General features: G+C 41.8%; 1 protein-coding gene across 2 annotated transcripts; it reads left to right on the forward strand.

Annotated features, from left to right (window-relative positions):
* The first annotated feature begins 1,996 nt into the window (after window positions 1–1,996).
* Window positions 1,997–25,385, forward strand: LOC101048833 (glutathione S-transferase A4-like). Of its 2 annotated transcripts, none has more exons than XM_003926389.2 (7): window positions 1,997–2,080; window positions 12,832–12,951; window positions 13,947–13,998; window positions 14,765–14,897; window positions 18,368–18,509; window positions 21,214–21,345; window positions 24,760–25,385. In XM_003926389.2, exons 2-7 carry the CDS (start codon window positions 12,853–12,855, stop codon window positions 24,880–24,882), a joined length of 681 nt encoding a protein of 226 aa, XP_003926438.2. In that variant the 5' UTR covers window positions 1,997–2,080; window positions 12,832–12,852; the 3' UTR covers window positions 24,883–25,385. The 2 variants fall into 2 exon arrangements, with proteins under 2 accessions (XP_003926438.2, XP_074254307.1); XM_074398206.1 differs by having other exon boundaries at window positions 2,033–10,231.
* Window positions 25,386–25,632: the final 247 nt, after the last annotated feature.

Consider the following 25,632-nt stretch of genomic DNA (forward strand, 5'->3'; position numbering starts at 1 on the left):
CCTGTGTAAAAAGTCTGGGGATGCCTGGAACTTTAATCAGTCCAAACTGTTTCTCTATATTTGAAGTGACTTGCTTGTATATGCACAGTTGAGTCTTGTTTTTTCAATCTACTCATGATAGTCTTTGTCTTTTTATTTATTTGTTTATTTATTTATTTGAGATGGAGTTTCACTCTTGTTGCCCAGGGTGGAGTGCAATGGCACGGTCTGCACTCACTGCAACCTCTGCCTCCCGGGTTCAAGCGATTCTCCTGCCTCAGCCTCTTGAGTAGCTGGGATTACAGGTGCCCGCTACCACACCTGGCTATTTTTTTTTCTTTTTTTTTTTTGTATTTTTACTAGAGACAAGGGTTCACCATATTGGCCAGGCTGGTTTCAAACTCCTGACCTCAGGTGATCCACCCACCTTGGCCTCCCAAAGTGCTGGGATTACAGGTGTGAACCACCACACCCAGCAAGTGTTTGTCTTTTAATTGGTGTATTTAAGACCATTCACACTTAAAGTAATTATCGATGTAGTTGGATGTATACCTACCAAGTTTGTAGCTGTTTCCTATTGCTCCTCCTTTGTTTCTTTTTTTGTCTTCCATTTGTATGGTGTATTAGTCAGGGTTCTCTAGGGGGATAGAACTGATAGTGTATATGCATATTATACATATATATAATATATATGTAATATATACATAAAGGAGATTTTATACATATATAAATGTTTATATATATAAAGGGGGGTTTATTAAGCATTAACTCACATGATCTCAAGGTCTCACAGTAGGCTGTCTGTAAGCTGAGGAGCAAGGAGAGCCAGTCCGAGCCCCAAAACTGAAGAACTTGGAGTCTGATGTTCAAGGGCAGGAAGCATCCAGCATGGGAGAAAAATGTAGCCTGGGAGGCTAGGTTAGTCTGGTCTTTTCATATTTTTCTGCCTGCTTTATATTCTAGCTGCACTGACAACTGATTAGATGGTGCCCACGCAGATTAAGGGTGGATCCGCCTTTCCCAACCCTCTGACTCAAATGTTAATTTCCTTTGGCAATACCCTCCCAAATATACCCAGGATCATACTTTGCATCCTTCGATCCAATTAAGTTGGCACTCAGTATTAACCATCACATATGGTTATATGATTTATGTGATTCCATTTTCTCTCCTCTCTTGGCAAATCAATTACACTTTTAAACATATTTTTAGTGGTTGCCCTAGAAATTGCAGTATATATTGACAACTAACCCTGACCACTTTCAAGTAACACTGTATCACTTCTCAAATAGTGCAGCTACCTCATAACAGAGTGCTCCTAATTGTTCCTTCCCATACTTTATGATTCTGCTTTCATACATTAACTTATACACAAGTTATAATCATCCAATACATTGTTGCTATTATTTTGAACAAACCACATTAAAAAATATCTATGTACTGGTTGTCTTCCTCCTCTAGAACGTAAGCACCACAAGTGCAGTCACGCTGTCATACCCATTTTTGTAGAGCCAAATCCTAAAACAATACCTGGCAGAAAAGGGTACTCAGCAAACAATTGTTGAATGAGCCGGGCGAGTATTACTTTCTCCTTACTTGGTTAACTCAATGTGCTATAAAACATTTACATTTTAGGCCAGGCACGGTGGCTCACGCCTGTAATCCCAACACTTTGGGAGGCCGAGGCGGGTGGATCACGAGGTCAAGAGATCGAGACCATCCTGGTCAACATGGTGAAACCCCGTCTCTATAAAAATACAAAAAATTAGCTGGGCATGGTGGCATGTGCCTGTAATCCCAGCTACTCAGGAGGCTGAGGCAGGAGAATTGCCTGAACCCAGGAGGCGGAGGTTGTGGTGAGCCGAGATCGCGCCATTGCACTCCAGCCTGGGTAACAAGAGCGAAACTCCTTCTCAAAACAAAACAAAAATATTTAAATTTTAAAAAACGTAAAGTGAAACCCCAGAGGTGTGACCCAAATTGGAATGACTGTCGGTTGATCCTTTGAGTGGGTGGAGCTTTCAACAGGAAAGGAGAGGGTTATAAACCCTCACTTAATCTCCCCCCAGCACCCTGGAGACAAGAGTCTCGAAGAGATAAGGTGAGTGGTGAAATTCTTATATACTCTTTTTGGGGCCTGGTTGGATAGTTATAATATTTTGCTGCCCAATTTTCAACTTATACTCAGCAACCATTTTAATGTTGTGGTTAATTTAATGCTTATTATTTCCAAGCCTGCATCTATCGAATAAAATACACAGATATTGTTTTCTGCAGAGTAGTTAATGTAAATGAAAAAGAGAAAATGTAATAGTAGACAAGGACTTTTGAAAGTTTTTATTGTGTATGCATAATATATATATAATATCAGACATATTAAAATATCCCACCTACATCACACATTAAATATAATTTCAAAAATAAGTAAGAAGTGGTGTTTCAGTTGATTGGTTGACATAATGTTTAGCGGAATTTAAAAATATTTATTATTTGGACCACTGCATTTTTTCCACAACAAGCAAATGTCAGAGAATTTTGTACCCAGTTGAAAAGGACATAGGTTCCAGCCGCATTGTGCCATGGTGTCTAATGGGTAAACTAAGTCTTCCTGCACCTACAGATCTACTCCATGTATGCTTGGAAGATTTAATTCAAATGATCTGACCCTGGGGTCTTCCTACAGGGTTCTACCTCCCCAGGGAAATATGCCAAGATGAGAACTCAAAGTTCTGACACAAATTTTTCTAGGACTCGTCCCAGTCTTCCAACAGCAATGAGCTGCCATGTGGTGGCTCACTTTGTTTATTCTCCAAGAAGTTTCAAAAACTTGGGTAGATAAAAGTCTTTTTCTTGACTCAGATATATTTTTCGTCTAAATACGTTTATAAGTCTTGGAGTTATAAGTCAATGTCTTGTGAATTTTGGAAACATGAATCAATTCATTAGAGCCTAACTGAAAGGAAATTTAGTTTCTGAAAATGAAATACAGGGCTCTCTGGAGAAGATACTTATTATACAAGCTTGCAATAGACCTCCCTCCTTAATCATTTTACAACATAAGTGACCATCACCTCCTCCACAGTAATATTGTTTGGTTGTTTGTGTAAAGTGCCATGTAAATACTTGAGATCTGTTTTGGAAGGGCTGGTTCTATGTAGGAGACCGTGTTTGCTGGTAACATGTCAAATCCAAGTTGTTCAGTCTTTTGCTAACATGTCATATGTCAGAAAAACAGAGATAAATAATTTATAATCACTGTAACTTTGAAGTTATACTGACACTACAATAAAGCTATACTTTAAAGCTATACTGGAAACCTTGGTTATATTACTAACATTATCTTCCAACTTCAAAATATTCTTTCTCTGTTGTGTTATACACTTAAAGCAAAAATGATACGACATCTTTCTAAACCAGCAAATTTAAATTCAGGGCTAGCCAGGAGAGTTTTTAGTTCCAGTGACAAATTCTTACCTGCTAGTTGTGAGGCAGATAGGCCATTCTGAACAAATAGTGAAGCTCAAGTAAATGTTAAGGATATTTCTATTGATAACAGATTTAGAATTGATATCTTATATTCTGGCCCAAAATATTGCTAAAACTGGCAGTCTTCTAGATTAGCTCCTTATAATTTTTATTATCCAGAAAACTTGCTAATAACCTGCTTTTGCCTAACCAAATAATTGAGAAAAACATGCTTATTTTGTCTCGATAATCCAGAATGACTGTTAACATTGTCAGTAGAATGTCACTGCAAAGAGATTGGCTGCCTTTCCAAGCTATATTCAGTAGGTAAGAGCATAGGGCAAAGTATGAATGCACAGGAGGGGAAACAAGATCATAAAGACCCTTGAAGGCCAGGTGTGATGGCTCACACCTGTAATCTTAGCACTTTGGGAGGCCAGGGCAGGAGGATGGCTTGAGCCCAGGAGTTCAAGACCAATCAGAGCAATACAGGGAGACCCCAACTTTACAAGAAATAGCAAATTAACCAAGTGTGGTGGCACACACCTATGGTCCCAGCTACTTGGGAGGCTGAGATGGGAGGATCCCTTGAACCCAGGAGGTTAAGGGTGCAGTGAGCCATGATCACATCACCGCACTGCAGCTTGGGCAACAGAGCAAGACCCTGTCTCAAAAAGAAAAAAAAAAAAAAAGATGATTACAACTGAAAGAAACTAAGGAGATGATCTGATTTCTAACCAATTCCTCATTTTGTATTTGAGGAAACTGACATCTCTTTCTAACCCTCCCTCAGGGCTGGAACCTACACATTTGGTACATTGTCAAATTTGGGAATCAAAGGGGGGTCTTGCCAGCTGGGACATCATGTCCCTGGTTGGGCCCAGTGCTGGGTGGGGCAGCTCTGAGGGGAGCTGCTCCCTCCTCAGCTTGGTTACTGTTGAGGAGCAGGGCTCAGGATCGTGTCCCCTACGGCGTGTTGGTGGTGGAGTGCAATGCCCCCATGATCAAGTGCTGTATAGATTAAGGAAGGCACATGAGACCTCAGCAGCTGAAGGCTGGACTTCCACTGGACTTGGAAGTTGCCACAAGACAGATCTTAAATAATCAATTGGCCCCTTGTTCTTTCACATCCATTCCCTGAATCTGGGCATGTCAGAGGCTGCTCTCTGGTTATGAACTTGGTTTGGAGACAAAGGCTTGGAGGCTGAACCAGCATCCTTGGGCCAGGACTGACTCTGGAGGGAGTTTCTTCTTGACTTTGGACACCCTCACCTCCCACTCCTACATACAAGATTTTTGACATGAGTATACCCCTGCTTAGTTCCTCTTGTGGGGCTGCATTTGGGGTGCTTTGCCCTCCCCACTGAGAGTGAAGGGCTGAGGGATCTCTCCAAGAGTGTCTCCCTGGTGGCTCTGTTTCTTCCTTCCTTTCTTGGCCTCTGTCCTTTGCTGAATTCTTTCTCCTTACTGATCAGGCTCTGGCTCCCTGGGAATTCACCTTGGATGGGGGCAGGGAGGAAGGGGCCTATGTATTGCTGTTTCCAATCCTTCCTTGTCCAGCTGGCCAAGGTGGGTAGACTACAAGAGGTACTGGTTAGTAGGCTGGACTGCCCTGACCTCCCGCACCTTGAGAAACACAAATGCTTGTTTCTCAAGGTGGGGAAAAAAAGAAGGGAGACCTTAAATTCTAGGTGTTCTTCTCTTAAAAGAGGGTTAATGTAGATGATCTAACATGAAGAATTTCTAATTCTCCAGTCTTCCCTCTCCTTTCTCCATTCATAGGCACATAAAACTCCAGTACTTTATTTATTCAGCTGCCCTTTTAAACATACTGCAATATATGCCTGCCCAGCAGCCCCTGGGAAGAATAATTCAGGGCTGCACACTGAGCCTCAGAGGCAGGTTATTGGTTTTGACTCTAGCCCAGCTTCTCAAATTTAATTTTCATATACATATGAATCTCCAGCAGATGGTGTTAAAAACGCAGGCTCCAACTTAGTAGGCCTGGCTCAGGGACTGAGATCCTGCAATCCTAACAGGCTGCCAGGCACCACTGCTGCTCGTTCAAAATCACACTTTCAGAGAATGCCCTGCACTTCTATCAGAAGCAAGTTTGGCTGCTTTTCTTACACGTGAATGTTGCTGCAATCTAGAGATGTTTGTGTATGTATGCGGCATTTTTTTTTAGTCTTTACTATGTTCAACAGTTTGTACACATTATCTCATTTCAACCTCATAACCAAATGAATTAAGCACTATTAGCCTCATTGCACAAATAAGGAAACTGAGGCTCAGGGAGATTAAGAAACCTGCTCACATGAGAGAGAGCTGAGATTTGAACCCAGGTCTTTTTTCCAGTACCCAGAGCCTAACTCAGATTAATGTGTTAGGGTGAATGTGTTCTTCCACATTTCCTAAAAGATCTTGGTCTGTTTTTCTTTAAATCAAAGGCTATTCTCCAGCTAGCCAAAGGTTATCACACTGTCTTCACTGCTTTCTGCTCAGCCCACCTTAAATATGTACTGAGGGCTGTGGGTGGGGGAATGCATCCCCACAGCTTGCTCATCTCAGGTGAAGCTGTACACAGGTGAAGTTTCCAAGCGCTGAGAGATGAGACTTAATTTCCAACTTCATAAGACCCATGTGAGGACACACCTGTTGGCCAATATCAGCATCAGAAAAACCAGAGTGAAGAAATGGGCTTGAGTATCTTAGCTTCTAAGGCTCTGGACCTTCCAGCAGCAGAGTTCTCAGAGTGTTTGCATTTTGGATGAAATCCAGAAAGCACTGCTCCTGTGTTCCCTGTTTCTCCATTTCCCACAGATGGGGTATATATTTCAGTTGCACCTGTTCTTTTAAGCTTGGACAGTTTACATTTAAACAATCAGAGTAATTGGGTTTATTTTTTGAAGCATAAACAAACTTGGTTTTCTGTATTACCAAGCTGTAGTTTAACCTAATCTTTGTTGAAATTCATTAGAGGTCAAGGATAAAGGATTAAAGGACCTGGTTTAAGGCCTTGGCTTATAATGCCATGAGGAAGAGAAGGATGACAGGTCAGAAAAACAAATTTATATCTATTTGTACTCATTCAGAAAGGCTCTGTTCAATTCTTAATACCATATCGTACCTTTACTAAACACTTACTTCATTCTGACTTACCTTATAGTAGTCTGGATGTTTTTGATGGCAGAAACTACATCTTATTTATCTTTCATGCCCAGAGTACCTAACCTAGTACTTTATCTATAGCTCAGCCAGGGTCAGTGGCTTATGCCTGTAATTCCAGCACTTTGGGAGGCTGAGGCGGGCGAGTTGCTTGAGGCCAGGAGTTCAAGGCCAGCCTGGCCAACATGGCGAAACCCCATCTTTACTAAAAATACAAAAATTAGCCGATTGTGGTGGTACACCCCTATAATCCCAGCTACTCGGGATGCTGAGGCTTGAGAATCATTGAACCCAGGAGGCAGAGGTTGCAGTGAGCCAAGGTCATGCCACTGCACTTCAGCCTGTGTAACAGCGTGGTACTATGCCTCAAATAAATAAATAAATAAATAAACAAATAAATAAACAAATGGAGCTCAATAAATGTTCATATTGAAAGAAAAAAATGAACACAGGAATATCATCAAGTTTAGAAGCTAGTATCCCAAAGTAGTAGATTAGCAGTATCCACCACATATATTGCACAGCTGCTGTGCAATATAGCACAGAGGGATGAATGAAACATGACCTGAGCCTGCCTTCCAGGAGTCTGCCACCTCCTCAGAATTTTGCAATGTAGAATCCAGGGAGAGGAGGTGGCTTTTGGCTTGGCATGAGATTGTAAGGGTTGATCAAATTAGAAAGTTGGTGTGTTTGAACATGCTTTGTGTGAAATGGTTGCATCTTTTTTACCTGACTATATTATGGGAATGGACATTATATCTGACTGGGAAATGTTTGCCCTGCCTAGTACTATAATACAGAAGGCATCCACCCCTCACACAATATTAATTGGACATGCTAAATGGGAACCAGTCTGATTGCCCAAGCCCACACAGTACAGAGTAGAATCTAGAGTGCTGGTAGGGACATATTCTTCATTTGATAATCCTATGTGGAACATTTCCTGGGACTTACGATGAAAACCTGTGGGCACCTCTCAACAATGACTACTGGGACTTTGGGCTAGAGAATTTCTCTTGAAATTTACTGCCGTACTATGGAATGTTAACTGAAGCTACCCCTATGACTGGAAGTTATACAGTGGTCTTGCCATCTGAAATACTCATGCTATCTTGGGTGACAGAGACATAAAACATTCTAATGGAGATGGCAGGGCCCAAAAGAGTTCCATAACAAAATGGAAATGATTTATACAAGATCATGCTACCTGTAGAATGCAAGAAGGAGGTACCCACAAACAGGAAGCTTCTATTCCCTTAGGACTGACTCAAACTGTGTAAGGAGCTGCTGGATTAAGTGCCCTATAAACACCTCTCAGCTGGCCAACAGAGAATGGCTCGGTTTGTGGATGGCAGTTTCAAGGTGAATGGGCAACATCTGTTTGGAAGGCTGCTATTTTGACCCAAGAAGATAAAAACGGATCAGCCCAGTGGGCTGATTGCCTGCTGTTTTCCTAACAGTGATGGAAGAATTGAACAGTGGTGGAAGCCTCTGTGTTTGGTTTTTACTGACTCACAAGCAGTGACCAATGGCCTAGCCATACACACTGGCAAGACTGCAATGGAAACCAGGACGATGAAAAGGATGCTCATATGGAGCGTGGCCCTGTGGAATGTGAGGGGTGCACTCAAGTAGAGCAAGTCAATGCCCATTAGAAGAACTCCCTTCCGGGTTTGGAAGGTGCTGGAATTGACAAACAGATATTGCTATATGTTCCCTTGAGGTAGCCACCTACCTGGGTCCAAGAAATGAGTGGTATGGTGGTACTGTAGCAGTGCAGAGATGGGCTGAATCTAGACATGTTCTTCTTCTACCCTCTCAGGCACACAGTGCTAATGAGAACTGTTCTGTTTATCAGCAAGAGAGGCAGAGACTGTTGATGGCTATGGAGCAGATTCCCTGGTGGGAAGGCCCTGGACACAGCTAAGGGAGACTGATGCTAGTAGCCCTGGTGGGCTACAAATGGGTCTTGACAAGAAAAAATACTAACCCTGGAGTGGGCTTTGGTTATTCAGTGGAAGACGAAAATACTCAGAGTGCCATTTAAAAAAAAAAAAATGGAAAATATTGCATGGATTTGGATGGCTAGAGTCATTTCTCCAGACCAAGGAACGTACTGTACAGCCCATAATAATGTAAGAGTAAGAATCTGAGAAGTAGAAGGGGCAATTAAAACATTGGTTGTCTAAAACAAGGAAATAAAGACATGAAGGGCTGGCTTACATGTCTTCACAAGTGTGAGCTCACACTCAACATGAGTGGGACTAAAGGAGTGTCCCACTAGGTTTTTCTGTTTGATCTGGTGAAGAGGGTGTGGGGAGGATGCTGGTATGACTGTAACCAAGTGTCTTCACTTTTCCAGAGGTGGTTTAATTATTATTGTCATTATTATTACATTTATTTGTTTTTGAGACAGAGTCTTGCTCTGTCACCCAGGCTGGAGTGCAGTGGTGCGATCTTGGCTCACTGCAAGGGAAGAGGGAGACCCAGCCATCTCAAATCAACTTCCCCTTTGACTATCACACTGCACTTCAATAGAAGAAAAGGCTGACCAACTGGCGCCTCCTGTTTCACCTTCCTGTAGGTGGCAAGCTTGGTCTTGGGGAAACTTTCCAGAAGGTACCATTTTTACGTAAAACAAGATCAAACCAGAAACCTTTTCACGTGTGAGTCCTGAAACTGCAAACCAGAACCGTTTCATATGTGATTCCTGAAACTGTAACCTTTTCACGTGTGAGTCCTAAAACTGTAAACCAGAACCCTTTCATATGTGATTCCTGAAACTGTAAACAGAAATCTTTTCACATGTGAGTCCTAAAACTATGAACCAGAACCCTTTCATATGTGAGTCCTGAAGCTGTAAACCGAGACCCTTTTCATATGTGATTTCTAAAGCTATAAACCTAAGATTCTTCCACCTGTAATATCTAAAGTATAGGCCTATATAAAGGCAGAACCTTCCTTTGTTAGATGAGTTGAACTTTGGACAAATTATGCTCAGGCGCCCGTTCAAATAAACTCTTTCCTATGGTATTCGTTGTTCAGGAGATCCTTTCCTGCTACACAATCTCCACCCCTCGGGTTCAAGCGATTCTCCTCCCTCAGCATCCTGAATAGCTGGGATTACAGGAGCACCCACCACTCCGGGGTTAATTTTTGTATTTTCAGTAGAGACAGGGTTTCACCTCGTTGGCCAGGCTGGTCTCAAACTCCTGACCTTGTGATCCACCCGCCTAGTTCTCCTCAAGTGCTAGGATTACTAGGTAGATGTGAGCCACCGCGCCACCCCACCTGGTGGTTTAATTATCTCTTTTTCTCTCTTTCTTTGTTCTTTGCCTTGGGCTCTCCATTTCCTGCTTAGCCCTTTAGAAATGCAAATATAACCTTTCACTCCCACTTGACCAGACGTTCCTTCAGGGCAAGTTCTTCTAACTGTGTGCTTCAAGACAGAGCTCTCCTGGGTGTTGACAGTTTGTAGACCAAAGCGTATCCACCACAGAACTTTCACCTCTAGGGATTGCCTTGGAACTTTTATCCACCAGGAGGACACATCATGCGCACTTGGCCACTTTTACAACTTGCTTCTGCCCCAGAAGTGGCCAATTCAGCTGTCTAATAGGTAAGACGCCACACTAGCAGGACCCTTCCCTGCCCTTGCTCATTTCCTCCCTTACCTTAAAAAAGTGCGTGCTTCCTGCCCCAAAGTGAGGAATAAGTTCACCTTTTTTGGTATCAGATCTCGCTCTTGTTTGATTGGACTCTACACGTGGCAACTAACCCCCATTTCAGTGACATGCCTATGTATTTTTTGCCAAGGGAAGAGTATACTTGTATAATGACTACAATTTGTTCTGTGTTTTCCAAAGCACCTCAAAAACCACCTTCTCACCTATCTGAGGCGATGGTCACAGTGGTGATTCTAATGTTCCTCCCAAAGGTGAAAAAGCTTAGTTATTAACAGAGGGGGGGGGGGGGGAGTACCTGAGCATAAAGGAATGAATAGGTGGGTTATAAATGGAGAGAAATCCAACATTGCACTAACACCTTGAAAGGGGCTCAGAGCGAGAGATGACGGGTCTCATAGCTCAATTATAACGGATGTCTGAAAGGGTGAAGCTCTGTTTGCTCCTACTTTTGGAACTGAATGGAAGGAAGCCTGCAAACCTGAGTGACCTCACTCTGGGGACATTAGTACAATATGATGGGCTAGACTAATTATTACTGATTGAATGGGAGTCTAGTAATGTGGCAATACTTTTTGAGTTTTATGTTCTTTTAATATAAGATTGGGTTTCAAAGGTGGGGGAGGGTGGACTGTGGTATTGTGAAATACGTGTATTTGGTGTTCTTCCGCTTTTCTGACATGCAACTACCGAGTACCAGCTCGGTCAGAGAGACCCCCACCCAGGCAGCACTGAAGGCAATGAGAGGCAGACACTCAGAACAGCAAAGTGGGTTTATGGTGGGGGAAGGGCCAGCCGCCTTACAAACTGAGAGCCTCAGGGGCTGACAGCATTCGAGGCTGAAGGCCCCGAGCAGATTCTGAGCCATGTATTCTCTAGGAACAGGTGAGTATTATTAACAAACAGGTGTTCTGTATTTTCTCATAACGCAAAAATATGCTAGGTAGGCAGTTGTTACCCGCTTACTACTGATTACAGACAAACTAAAAGGTATTCTCCACGAGGGAGCCACAGGGGCAGGGTCAGATATTTCCAAGAATTGTTTAACTGGTGTATGATATTTATACATTGTCCTGCCACCTTGGAATGCCCCAAGTGGTTTTCCACTTGGGGGGTGTTTTCCTTGCCATCGTTCTTCCTAACAAACTACATATTCTATCATACACTCAGTAGTCATCAATATTCATAAACTTAGTATTTCTCAACATACAACTCCTAAATTCTTGGAACTCCACAGTGCTGTCTTCTGTATGCTAATATTGACCGATGCTGCAGGATGGAGCTGGTCAGCTAGAAAGACAAATACGATACCTATATTTCGGCATTGTGCATTGTGACACACTTGTCTAGGGATGCCTGGAAATGTATAAAATTGGACTGCATTTCTTAGAGTGTTTTACTATAGATCAGTCTCAGGGGCCATCTCTTCTTCAGATGTAAATGATACATGGTTAAGTGTTACATGGAATAAAGTGGACATTTTAAAACTAAAAAAAAAAAAAAAAAAAAAAAGAAAGACAAATACGAGGTTAAGGGGTTGGGACTTTCAGCCCCAACGCCCAACCTCTATAGGGAAGAAGGACTATGGCTTAATCAATCATGCCTACGTAATGAAGCCCAATAAAAAACCAGGACGGGATTCCAGGGGTTTGTGGACAGCTGAACCGGTAAAGGTTCCTGGAGGGTGGCACGCCTGGGGAGGACGTGGAAGCTCCTTGTCTCTTCCTGCACCTCACCCTATGTGTCTCTTCATCTATATCATTGGTGATAGCCTTTTAATAAACTGGTACACTTAGGGTTTTTTTGTGTTCTGTGAGAAGCTCCAGCAAATTAATTAAAACCCAAAGAGGAGGCTGTGGGAATCCCAACTTGAAGCTGATTGGTCAGAAGTTCTGGAGGCCCTATGACTGGTGTCTGAAAGGGAGGCAGTTTGAGGACAGAGCCCTCACTCTCGGGGATCTGATGCTATCTCCAGGTAGATAGTGTCGGCATTAAATTGGAGGACACTCAGCTGGTGTCTGCTGCAGAATTAATTGCTTGCTTGCCAGTGGGGAGAAACCCCCACATATTTTGGGGTCACAAAAGTCTTCTGTGTTGTTTTTTAGTGTTTCCAGCAGAGGAAAAATATGGTCTGAGTTTAAAAAACAAAACAATATACATTATTTGTTCTTTCCTTTTTCTTAAATTGTGAGCTAGAGCATCTGTAGAGTAGGGTGCAAATGCGTTTATGTGCACTTTTAAGACTAACTATAAAGACCACGAATTCTGCTTATGAAATGGAACATTGTTGGCATCCTAGAAACCTTAAATGCTCCTCCCCAATAGCAACCCCATTCTCCTCACTGGAAGTAACCATTATCCTGCTTCCTTGGTAATTATTTTCTTGCTATTTTTCATTTTTTACCTCCTATGTATGCATCCTTCAACAATAGTTTTGCTTTACCTGTTTTGGAATTATTATAAATAGGGACATACCATATGGCTTGTCAGTAAATTGTTTAATTTTTTTTTTTTTTTTTTTTTTTTTTTTTTTTAGTCTTTTAGAAAACTCTAAGCCATGGCAGGAATCATGGCAGCCAAACCCAAGCTCTACTACTTTCATGGCAGGGGCAGGATGGAGTCCGTCCGCTGGCTGCTGGCTGCAGCTGGAGTGGAGGTTGGTTCCTCACTGGGATGGGGAAGGATGGTAATCTGGGTGCGAATGAAGTGGTCTCCTTTCCCCTTCAAGCTTCAGAATGGTGCCTCCAGCTGTATCTATATTTTCCTTTCCAATTGTCTTCCTTTGCAAGAGGTGAGGGAGGGAATCATAGGATTGGGGATAATTTGCGAGCTGTTGGGGGAGGTGGTGTTCTGCAAGCTTCACAGGGGTTGAAAAGATTTTCATGGATCACAAGACAAAGAGAGGCGACCCACATGTGCCTCGTTCTCTCCATTGGGACGGGCTGATTTTCTGGCGTCTTTCAGCTCTGCCTCCAGAACCCAGTCCTGTAATACTCATGGCTGCCATCAGGAATGTTGGGCCCAGCTGCAATCTGGCTAAACTCTTTAACTCCTCCCTAAAAGATCTACCCCATGGGATCTTTCCTTAACTCCGAATTCCCTCCACAATGACTTTTCCATTGATTTTTCACAAGTGCCTTGGAATTGTTTTATGCAAGTGTGGGCTTCCTTTTCCCTATCTGAATGCCATCTCCTCTAGAGCTAGGACTCATTACTTTGTTTGTTTTTCTCTATAACCTTTTAGGGATATCTCCCTTACATTGCTCAACCACATCCGAAGGTTTAGGGGGATGAAAAAATATCAGTGTTTCTCACAAAAGTTTCAGAAACATCATCAATAAATCATGAAATAAACCTCACCTGAGTCGTGGTCTTTGGCTTCCTTTCTTTGAATATATGAGCATTAAAGAGAAATTTGACTTGTCCTTATAGGAAGGGAGAATAACAGAAGAGGAAGAAGAAAGAGAAGGGAAAAAAATCATCGAGAAATTTGGAGACAGGACATGAGTTTAGAAGGAGGGAAGAACTTAGGTGAAGAAAAGGAAAAAGGAATGGGAGCAACAAAAAAAAAAAAAAAATGAAGAAAAAACAAAATCTCTGAATTCTTGAGGCCTTTAAAGTTGTAATAATGTCTCTTTATCTTTTTTTTAGTTTGAAGAAGAATTTCTTGAAACAAGAGAACAGTATGAAAAGTTGCAGAAGGGTAAGCCCCGATTTATTCAATATTATCTTATTAGAGAAAAATGGAAACCTGCTTCAGGAAGTATTTGTTTTAGTAAAAGAGATGGAGCTCTAGAATGGCTACTATTAGAAAAGGCAAGCACATAGCATGACTGCTAACACTGATTAACTGTTCACCATGTCCCTGACACACAGCTTAATTTGCGTCAGCAAAGGCCACTCCGATTAGTCTTCAGAAACTCTTATCAAATAGGTCATGATGGTGACCTCGGTTAAGAAGATCGAATGAAAATTGTATGTGTCAGCGCTAATTTGGTTTAATTCTCCCCCTCTCACTGAAGAATCCTTTAAGAATCCTCCCACCCCCCAACCCCCCCACCCCCGCACCGCCCAACCACTCACCATGTTGGCCAGGCTGATCTCTCAAACTCCTGACCACAAGTGATCCGCCCACCTCAGCCTCCCAAAGTGCTGAAATTACAGGTGTGAGCTGCTGCACCCAGTCAACTCTTTCAACTGAGAACCAGAAGCACTTAAACTATAACATAGTTATAGTAAACATGGAAAATCTTAAATAATTATGTTAACCATCACACCAAAACATATGAGACTGCCAAACGCATCTCAGATTTTACATGAAGCAGGTGGTAGCCATCTCCTCAACAACTGTGGTCTTTAATTCATCACTTTAGATCAAATCTAAGAATCACAGATAGAAACGAATCATCCTTAGATTTACTGCAACCACTGAACAATGGTATCTTAACCTCTCTTTGCTCAAACCACAGAGGGACGCCTGCTTTTCGGCCAAGTGCCTTTGGTTGAAGTGGATGGAATGATGCTCACACAGACTAGAGCCATCCTCAGCTATCTTGCTGCGAAGTTCAACTTCTATGGGAAGGACCTGAAGGAAAGAGTCAGGTACCATAGTGTTCATGCCTCTACTTGATTCTGAGCCAAGCTTTTTCAGTTCTCCATCAACGGAGACCTGATTCAGGTGTACCTTTCAGCCTGGATCGAGGAAAAATGACAAATGGAACAAAGGGAAAATGGCTTGCTAGACCTGGCATGCCTTGTACTTACTCATTTCTTTTTTTTTTTTTTTTTTTTTTTGAGACAGAGTAGCACTCTGTTGCCCAGGATGGAGTGCAGTGGCATGATCTCAGCTCACTGCAACCACCGCCTCCTTGGTTCAAGCAATTCTCATGTGTCAGCCTCCTGAGTAGCTGGGACCACAGGTGTGCGCCACCATGTCCAGTTGATTTTTGCATTTTTAGTAGAGACAGGTTATGCTATGTTGGCCAGGCTGGTTTAGAACTCCTGGCCTCAAGCGATCCACCTGCCTTGGTCTCCCAAAGTGCTGGAATTATAGGCGTGAGCCACCACGTCCGGCCACCTTGTACTTATTCTTAATAAGTAACTCCACTTATTAACTACACTCCTCCTTTTCAGTATACTACTCATAGTTCACTGAAGGCTGCATTCAACTTCTCATGTTCTCTCTCCACTCCTAACAAAATACGTTCTTAGAAAATAAACTGCTAAGCTATTCTACATGAAGGTGGAAATGATTGATTCATCACACACACATCGAGCATTGTATCAATGATCTATTGACTGTAAATAATGCTCTAAAACATATCACCTTGAAACACAGTGATTTGAATCAGCAAGCATTTGTTATTGCTCATCTGTTTATGGGTGAACAAGCATCTGGGTGGCCTATCTGGGCCAAGCTTGACTTTTCTAGGCTGCACTCACTCATGTCTGTAGTTAGCTGGGCAGCTCTGGTTGTGGTTGTTGGCTGACTATCAACTGGGATATGAATGGACCATGCGTTTCTCATCCTCTCATTCTGAGCTTGTTCTCATGGCAATGAGGCAGAGTTCTGAGAAAGAGAGTGGAAGCACACAGGCTTCCTAAGTTCTGTGTTCAGAACTGGCACCTCATCATTTCTACCTCATTCCACTCATTAAAGGAAGCCATGAATAGACTGGGAAATAGACCCCATCTGTTGATGGAAGGAGCTGCCACGTTTCATCACAAATACAGGAGGGCGAAGGTTTTTGGCCATTTTTTGGCCTCTGTATTCCATGAACATCTATGCTGTGCTGTGCGCCGTGCACTGTGCCAGGCCTGGCAGAAAATGATTGGGTAATTATTCACCGGGATAGTTTAATTTCATAAGAAATAACTAGACTTAAGACAAAACAAAGACTTGCAACTATACACTCCTATGCTGCACTGTGCACTGTGCCAGGCCTGGCAGAAAATGATTGGGTAATTATTCACTGGGATAGTTTAATTTCATTAAAAATAACTAGACTTAAGACAAAACAAAGACTTGCAACTATAAACTCTTGCCTGCATTTGGGGTCATGGGGTCTTTTCAGAGGTCCGTAAACAGTCATTACCATAAGCATGGACACAGTGGGGGTGGTCAGTATACAGAGAAGACTCGGTGGGAGAAGCCCAGGCTCAACTGTTCAGAAAAAGGAGAAAGAACATAGGAATGAGCAAGGTCCATAACAAGTAGCAGCTCACCCCAGCTTTCCCATAGCTTCATCTTTAAAATGATTTACAGTTATTCATTTAAAATGAATTACAGTCATTCCAACCTGTAATTTTGAAGCCATATGGCAAGAGAAGCAATGTCAAACAGTGCGTGAATATCATCCTTTTGTAAATAAATACTAATGCGCAAATGCAGTCTGTTTCCTATTGTTTTGATGCAAAGTTTTTAATTGGTCTTTAAAAATCTCCATGGTTTTTTCTGAGATGCATCCTGAGATGGTGTTGTTAATGTTATTTTTCTTTGGGTTAGCCATAAACTATAGTAGACTAAAGCAAGTGGGCTAGGTGATACTAACATGAAAGAAAAATTATTTGTCATTCACATAGGATATTATTAATTTTTTTCTTTTTTTCTTTTCTTTCTTTCTTTTTTTTTTTTTGAGGCAGAGTCAAACTCTGTTGCCCAGGCTGCAGTGTAGTAGTGTGATCTCAGCTCATTGCAACCTCTGCCTCCTGGGTTCAAGTGATTTTCCTGCCTCACTCTCTCAAGTAGCTGGGACTGTAGACATGCACCACTACGCCTTGCTGATTTTTGTATTTTTAGTAGAGACAGGTTTCACCATGTTGGCCAGACTGGTCTCAAACTCCTGGCCTCAAGTGATTCCACCCATTTTGGCCTCCCAAAGTATTGGGATTACAGGTGTGAGCCACCATGCCAGGCCTTTTTTTTTTTTTTTTTTTTCAAATGAGATGGGGTTTCACTATGTTGCCCAGGCCAGACTCAAACTGCTGGGCTCAGGCAATCCTCCCATCTCAGCCTCCCGTATGGTTGAGCTATATAGTTGAGCCATAGATACGCCACTGAGCCTGGTTCTATTATTCTTTGTATGCTGTTAAAAAGAAAGACAGGCTGGGCGCGGTGGCTCAAGCCTGTAATCCCAGCACTTTGGGAGGCTGAGGCAGGAGGATCACGAGGTCAAGAGATCGAGACCATCCTGGTCAACATGGTGAAACCCCGTCTCTACTAAAAATACAAAAAATTAGCTGGGCATGGTGGTGCGTGCCTATAATCCCAGCTACTCAGGAGGCTGAGGCAGGAGAATTGCCTGAACCCAGGAGGCGGAGGTTGCGGTGAGCCGAGATCGCGTCATTGCACTCCAGCCTGGGTAACAAGAGCAAAACTTCATCTCAAAAAATAAATAAATAAATAAATAAAACAAAAAAAAGAAAGAAAGACAAAGACCTCAGAAGACCATTAAAACAAATTCATTAAGCAATTAGCATGTAATGGGGAATACAAAGACATCCTTGAAGAGATAACTAGCACAGCATGAATGTACTAATAGGCCAGTAAATAATGACAATATAAATACTATGATTTGTTTGTTTATTTATTTATTTAGTGCTTGGCAATGCAAGGAAAACTTTAAAGGGAAAGAAATACATCTGTTTGACCTGACTAGGAAATTGAACTTTTCTTTCTCTGTTACCAAGTCAAGAGAAGACCTATTAAATTATCTATCTTCTCTAAATAAGCGAGGATGTTCTGTACTAATTGTTTTGTAGTTTTAATAAACTGCATTGAGTTTAGTTTTTAAAGTCATGATAATCAATTATTTGTTTATGGCAGATTTCAACTTATGGGCATTAAAGAATTCTTTCATACATCCTTTTATACAATAAACATTTCTAGAGACTGCTATATCCTGGGCACTTGGCTGGTTCTGGTGCTAGAAATCATTTATGAGAGTGGAAGCTTAAGAGGAAAAATAAAAATCATTTGCTCCTTCATCTATCTATACCAGAGAAGTGTTGGACTAGGAACCCTGTACTCAAAAGCTCCTGTCTGCCTGAGGGTCAAATGGTTGTTTTATCAGGATTGACATGTACGTTGATGGCACCCTGGACCTGATGGCAATGATAATGCTGGCCCCCTTCCAACGCCCTGAGGAAAAACAGGAGACCCTTGCTTCCATCCTCCAGAAAGCGAAAACCCGATACTTCCCTGTCTTTGAAAAGGTAGGCTTCAGGGATACAGGGCTTAGACATTTTTTGTTTCTGAGAATATTTCAAGAGTGAATACCTGAAAATACAATCAAAGGCCATGTTAGAGCTTTACTGATCCAAATCAAAACTTTAAAAAGGATTCTAGAACAAATTACAGGTAAAATTATGGAACCCCCAACAAAATAAAGTTGGAATATGCCAAGTACAATGAAAGTATACAGCATTTCTGTTCTGACTTTTAAATTAAGACATCAGCCCAAGGTGTGATGTCTTGGACTTTAGTTGTGTCAGGTTATTTTTTTAGGTCTAATAATAGAGGCTAATTGTATCTCAATCAAAAGACAAAGTCTCTCTCTCTCTCTCTCTCTCTCTCTCTCTCTCTCTCTCTCTCTCTGTCTTTTTTAAGACAGTTTCAATCTGTTGCCCAGGCTTGAGTGCAGTGGTGTGATCTCGGCTCACTGCAACCTCTGCCTCCCAGGTTCAACAAATTCTCCTGCCTCAGCCTACCGAGCAGCTGGAACTACAGGTGTGTGTCACCACGCCTAGCTAATTTTTGTACCTTTATAGACACGGGGTTTTACCATGTTGACCTCAGTCTCGAACTCCTGGTCTCGAACTCCTGACCTCAAGCAATCCACCCACCTCGGCCTCCCGAAGTGCAGGGATTTACAGGCACGAGCCACCACATCCCCTCCGTAAGACAAAGTCTCTTAAAGGGAAAATTTGTGGTCATTTTAGAGTAAATACTAATAACAAATGTCCTCATAATACATCTGGCAACATGGAAAACGCTAACACTTGTTAGCACAAGGTTTCATAAGGTTCTGCCAGATGAAAGAATTGTATGCATATGTCCTCAGTCTTGGCCTTGGAAAAGAACAACTTGTTACTGACTAAATTATAATGAATTATTCGATCAGTGCTTTAGAGTACTAGATAAGCAAGCTCTAGATTATCCAAAGACAACATGCCTTTTGTTTAAGATAAGTGATGATTATTTGAGTTCTCTCTCTTCCCTTTTTTCCTCTTGTGTTTATCTTGCATCCTAGAGTTTCCTGTGGTCTGGCTTTTACTCACTGCCGCATACTCCTGGCTTCCTATCAATTGGAAGTTAGAAGTAGAAGCTTGATCAGGGTCAGGCTCAATTCTTTTGGCTGGATTGTTTCACAGGTGGTGCTGTGTAGGTCATCGGCAAACAAATTGGTTGTTGCTCTTAGGATATTCATGCAATTGATGATCAGTGCCTAGATACATCAATTTATGAGTAGATGCCACATGGTGATGTCCTAACCTTGCCAGTCCCTTTTCATTTACTAGCTTGAATAGTTTTTATAAGAAGAATCTTCCCCTCATAAGATATTTGACTGCTCTGGTTTGTATTTTTTTTTTTTTTTTTTTTTTGAGACGGAGTTTCGCTCTTGTTACCCAGGCTGGAGTGCAATGGCGCGATCTCGGCTCACCGCAACCTCCGCCTCCTGGGTTCAGGCAATTCTCCTGCCTCAGCCTCCTGAGTAGCTGGGATTACAGGCACGCACCACCACGCCCAGCTAGTTTTTTGTATTTTTAGTAGAGACGGTGTTTCACCATGTTGACCAGGATGGTCTCGATCTCTCGACCTCGTGATCCACCCGCCTCGGCCTCCCAAAGTGCTGGGATTACAGGCTTGAGCCACCGCGCCCGGCCTGGTTTGTATTTTTTATAGGAAAAGAGGACAAACACTTGATTGACTGCTTAAAAACAATGAATTATCTAGTATCTTCAAAGGGGAATAATAAATCAATTTTTCTTTTTGTCCTTGTTTTTATCCTTTAAGTAACTTTATGACACCAGCCCAGATAGTCGTTGCTCACCCACGACACCCTTTTATTACCTCATTGAACACTTAAAAGCATTTTTAAGCCTTTACAGAATCAACTCTTATTTTTGGCTCTGTGGCTCAAAATTCTCCTTTTCTATAGGTCTGTTGCCTCTGTCTCATAAAAGACTTGGATTTCGTTATATGCTGTGTAATTTTTAATTGTGAATTTATCTTTAGCAGAAGTCCCATTTCATTTATTTGATATAGCCCATCAAGTGTTTATCTTTGCCTTATGTAAGATACTATAGAATTCACTAATTCTGGAGATTTTTCCCCATCCACACTAATATTAATTTTTCTTCTTGCATGTATCACAGCAAGAGACATAGCACCTGAATTTACCTTCGCTCCTTATTTATGGAGTAAACTCAATTTAATGCATCTGCTACTCAAAGATGCACCTGAGAGATTTCTAAATATTCACTCTTCACTGGATAGTGAAAAATTAGCTTTCCATGTGGTTCTGATTTGGACTTCTGGGATCACATTGGTCACTTGTTTCTATTGGTGGGATAGCCACCAGGCTTCAGCTAGTTGTAACTTTTGTGTCTCTCTGTACTGGTGGATACAATTTTACATAGCCACCTCCAGGTTTGTAACAGGAGTCCAGTGCCAGCATTTCACCACCCAAAAGGCCTTGACAATCACTGAAAAATTTCCCACCAAAATTATGCCAGTTTATAGCATGTGTTAGAGTGTTGCTTTCATCCTATTCTTGCCAGCACTAGAGATTCTTTTTTTTAAGATTCTTCGTTAAATCTAATCAGCACAAAGCCTTCATGTTCTTCTTAAGTGTTTGGCCACACAAAATGGTTTTTTACTGCCATCTGATATTCTTTATGATTTTTCTTTCTGTAGATTTTGAAAGAACATGGAGAGGATTTTCTTGTTGGCAACAAATTCAGCTGGGCAGACATACAGCTGTTAGAAGCTATTTTAATGGTGGAAGAACTCAGTGCTTCTGTTCTTTCTGACTTCCCTCTGCTAAAGGTAGTGTATTAACATCCACACAAAATACAGAAAAAAATGAACAAAGACTGAAGCAAAAGGTGCCTCTAGGCCAATCAAAAGATGCTCAAGAACACTGGTGTGTGTGTGTGTGTGTGTGTGTGTGTGTGTGTGTGTGGTGGGTTTTGTTGTTGTTTGTTTTTTTTTGAGACAGGGTCTCACTCTGCTGCCCAGGTTGGAGTGCAATGGCACCATCATGGCTCACTGCAGATTTCACCTCTTGGGCTCAAGCGATCCTCCCACCTCATCAGGTGTATGCCACCATGCCTGGTTTTTTTTTTTTTTTTTTTTTTTTTTTTTAGAGATGGATGTTTCTCTATGTTACCCAGGCTGGCCTCTAACTCCTAGCCTCAAGCAGTTCCCTGGCTGTGGCCTCTTGAAATGTTGGGATTGCAGGTGTAAGCCACCATTCCCAGGCCGAGAACACCGTTTTAAAAATCATTCTTTTCTTCATTTTGGTTATTTTTCTCTTGCTTATTTACAGGATCTTCTAGGAAATAAAACTTTATGAGGGGGGAAAAGAATTCATTATTTTGATGTCTAGCATGGACATTTAGAACTTTCCTGTTTTTAGTGCTTTTAAAACTTTTCATCCGAACAAAGCAAAGCTGACAAGTCTGTCTTTGATGCTCCTCCCTCCAGGTCCTACCAGACAGCCCTGCCAGCTTTTAGTCCCCCTGGTGCTGGGGCCCCACGTAGTTCCTCCATTGCTCAGAGCATCTGCTTAGGGGGCACTGCCAGCCTTTGCACTGCCCCAGCCCTCAACAGAATTCTGCTCCTGCCAGACCTTACCCGGCCTCTGCTCCAATTCCTGAGAAACATTTTATCTAATAGGTAACCACAGATCTTGTGGTTTAAGAATTAACAATTTTTCTTATTATAAAAGAAATGCAAGTTCATGTAGCTACATTAGACATTTGTGTAAACCAAAAGAAGAAAAGAAAAAAGACTGGCCAGGTGCATTGGCCAGTAATCCCAGCACTTTAGGAGGCTATAATCCCAGCAGTTTAGGAGACTGAGTTGGGCAGATCACCTGAGGTCAGGAGTTCAAGACCAGTCTGCCCAACATGGTGAAACCACATCTCTACTAAAAAATACAAAAATTAGCCAGGTGTGGTGGCGCATGCCTGTAATTCCAGCTACTCAGGAGACTGAGGCAGGAGAATCGCTTGAACCCGGGAGGTGAAGGTTTCAGTGAGCAGAGATCGCACCACTGCACTATAGCCTGGGTGACAGAGTGAGACTCTGTCACCAAAAACAAACAAACAAACAAACAAAAAACACAAAAGAGAGAAGAGAATAAAAGAAAAAAGACCTATAATCTCACCAGCCAAATGTTATTTGCATGAGATTTCCTGGCTTATTATTTTGCATTTTCCCTCCAAATAGGGTTATACTAAAGATTGTTTTGTGGTCTGCATTTAACATTCTTTTCAATTATCATTAAATATTTATAGGTCAATAAATATTCTTCTGCAATAGTATACTATTTTATTTTCATTAATCAATAGAATCACATCTTCTTAAAAAGAATCAGAGGTATGGCCAGGCATGATGGATCACGCCTGTAATCCCAGTACTTCAAGAGGCTGAGGTGGGCAGATCACTAGAAGTCAAGAGTTTCAGACCAGCCTGGCCAACATGGTAACACCGTGTCTCTACTAAAAATATAAAAAATTATCCAGGTGTGGTGGTGTTCACATGTAATCCCAGCTATTCAGAAGGCTGAGACAGTAGAATCACTTGAATCCAGCAGGTGGAGGTTGCAGTGAGCCAAGATCACACCACTGTACTCCAGCCTGGGCAACATAGTGACCTCATCTCAAAAAAAAAAAAAAAAAAAAAAAAAAACAAAAAAACAGAGCTATGTAAAAAGAACATACATTTGGAAGTCTCGTTCTCACCTCTTCCCTCCCACCATCCTGCTTCCATAATCACTTTTATTGGCATCCTATGTATAATTTCCAATGTTGTTATTTTTGCAGATAAAAGCAAATCAGAATATATAGTCATATTCTTTGCCACTCCCAACTTTCTTGCACAAAACAGAAAATTGTGTATATTCTGTTCTGCCCCAGGCTTTTAAAAATTATTGATAAACAGTGCATTTTAGAGATCTTTACTTTATAATACAAGGACCTTCCTCTTTCCTCTTACATAAAAGCATTTTTAAATTACTAGTTTATACTCCTTGTAGAGAAGAACCATAATTTATATAACCAGTCTCCTTTTCTAGAAACATAGGTTCTTTCTAATTTTTACCATGTTAACATTAAACAAATTTTTTTTTTTTTTTTGTGGGGGGGCAGAGTCTTGCTTTGTTGCCCAGGCTGGAGTACAATGGTGTGATCTTGGCTCACTGCAACCTCCACCTCCTGGATTCAAGCGATTCTTCTGCCTCAGCTTCCTGAGTAGCTGGGATTACAGGTACATGCCACCATGCCTGGCTAATTTTTGTATTTTTAGTAAAGACAGGGTTTCACCATTTTGGCCAGGCTGGTCTAAAAATCCTGACACTGTGATCCACCTACCTTCGCCTCCCAAAGTGCTGGGATAACAGGGGAGAGCCACTGCACCTGGCCCCTGTTAACATTCTTATAGCTATTTCTTTAAAAAAAAAAAATTGTTTGTAGAGATGGGGGTCTCACTGTGTTGTCTGGGCTGGTCTTGAACTCCTGAGCTCAAACAATTCTCCCACCTCAGCCTCCCAAAGTGCTAGGATTACAGACATGAGCCACCACACTCAGCCTCTTATAGATATTTCTTTGCTCACACCCTTACTTATTCCTTTATAATAATTCCTAAAACAAGAATTGATAGGCCAAGAATATGAATATAACTGGGCACAGTCGCTCATGCCTGTAATCCCAGCACTTTGAGAGGCTAAGGCAGGTGGATCACTAGAGGTCAGGAGTTCAAGACTAGCCTGGTCAACACGGTGAGACCCTGTCTCTACTAAAAATACAAAAATTAGCCAGGTATGGTGACATATACCTGTAATCACAGCTACTTGGGAGGCAGAGGTGGGAGAATCGCTTGAACACAGCAGGTGGAGATTGCAGTGAGCCAAGACTGTGCCACTGCATGCCAGCCTGGGCACCAGAATGAGACTCCATCTAAAAAAATACTAATAATAATATGAATATTTTAGGGATATGTACTGCCTGATTGTGACTTTTTAGTAAGATAATGTAACTCATGTTAAACATGTCAGCAATTGTATTATTACCCAACCCAGGAATATCCAGCAAACACTTGTTGAGGGATTGATATAGATTCAACACACTGGGCTCCACAAACTGAAGTCTAAGCACCCTCAGCTCATGACAAAGTTGAGATTTTTCTTAAAGGTTGTGACTACAATTGAGGCCCTGATGTTACTGTTTCTCATTTCAGGCATTTAAAACAAGAATCAGCAACATCCCTACAATTAAGAAGTTCCTGCAGCCTGGGAGTCAGAGGAAGCCACCCCCTGATGCCCACTATGTTGACCTTGTCAGTAACATACTGCAGTTCTGATGGCAGCAGGTTGCATCATGGCAAACGTTATGATCCAGTCACAGCACCAGCATGTGCTGTCTGCAGAGGATAATAGAAGCAAACTATAGATTCCTGGAGTAAAGTGTCTGAAAAGAACCATGACACTAGCAGCAACACTGATTAAATATAGCTTAAAACCATTTGGATGTGTGTGGCTTTTTAAAGTTTGTCAGTTGTGGATGATAGTCTACAACTTTTATGAAATAAATGTTCTGTATAAATAAATGGGAGCCAGATATATGTAGTGCAGGGGCGCCCATCTAACACTGTTCTGCTGTCTGTGTCAAGATTGGGACCACTGAGGGAAGAGGGACCAGCAATTTGGGGGAAGGGTCTCTCCAACACTCACTCTAGTTGCTGAGTACTTGGGATAGGAAAAAAGTGGCAAATGGCAAATTAGGAGGTAGACATTGGCTGATGCTAGTAAATCTGACAGCGATGTATGGGGAACAGAGACTGTGCATTCTGAAACCCTGAAAAAAAGTTGGATATTTAGACAACACTCTTCCATGCCACTCAAGACTGAGTTTTGCTGTGATGAAACAATTCCAAGTAGCACGGAGATTAAGACAGCTGAATAAAAGACTCTGAACCCTTGATACATTTCTTTTTTTCTTTTTTTTTTTTTTGAGATGGAGTCTTGCTTTTTCACCAGGCTGGAGTGCAGTGGCACGATCTCAGCTCACTGCAACCTTCATCTCCCAGATTCAGGTGATTCCCCTGCCTCAG

Source organism: Saimiri boliviensis, chromosome 4, assembly GCF_048565385.1.
Source record: "Saimiri boliviensis isolate mSaiBol1 chromosome 4, mSaiBol1.pri, whole genome shotgun sequence".
NCBI classification, from domain to species: Eukaryota; Metazoa; Chordata; class Mammalia; order Primates; family Cebidae; genus Saimiri; species Saimiri boliviensis.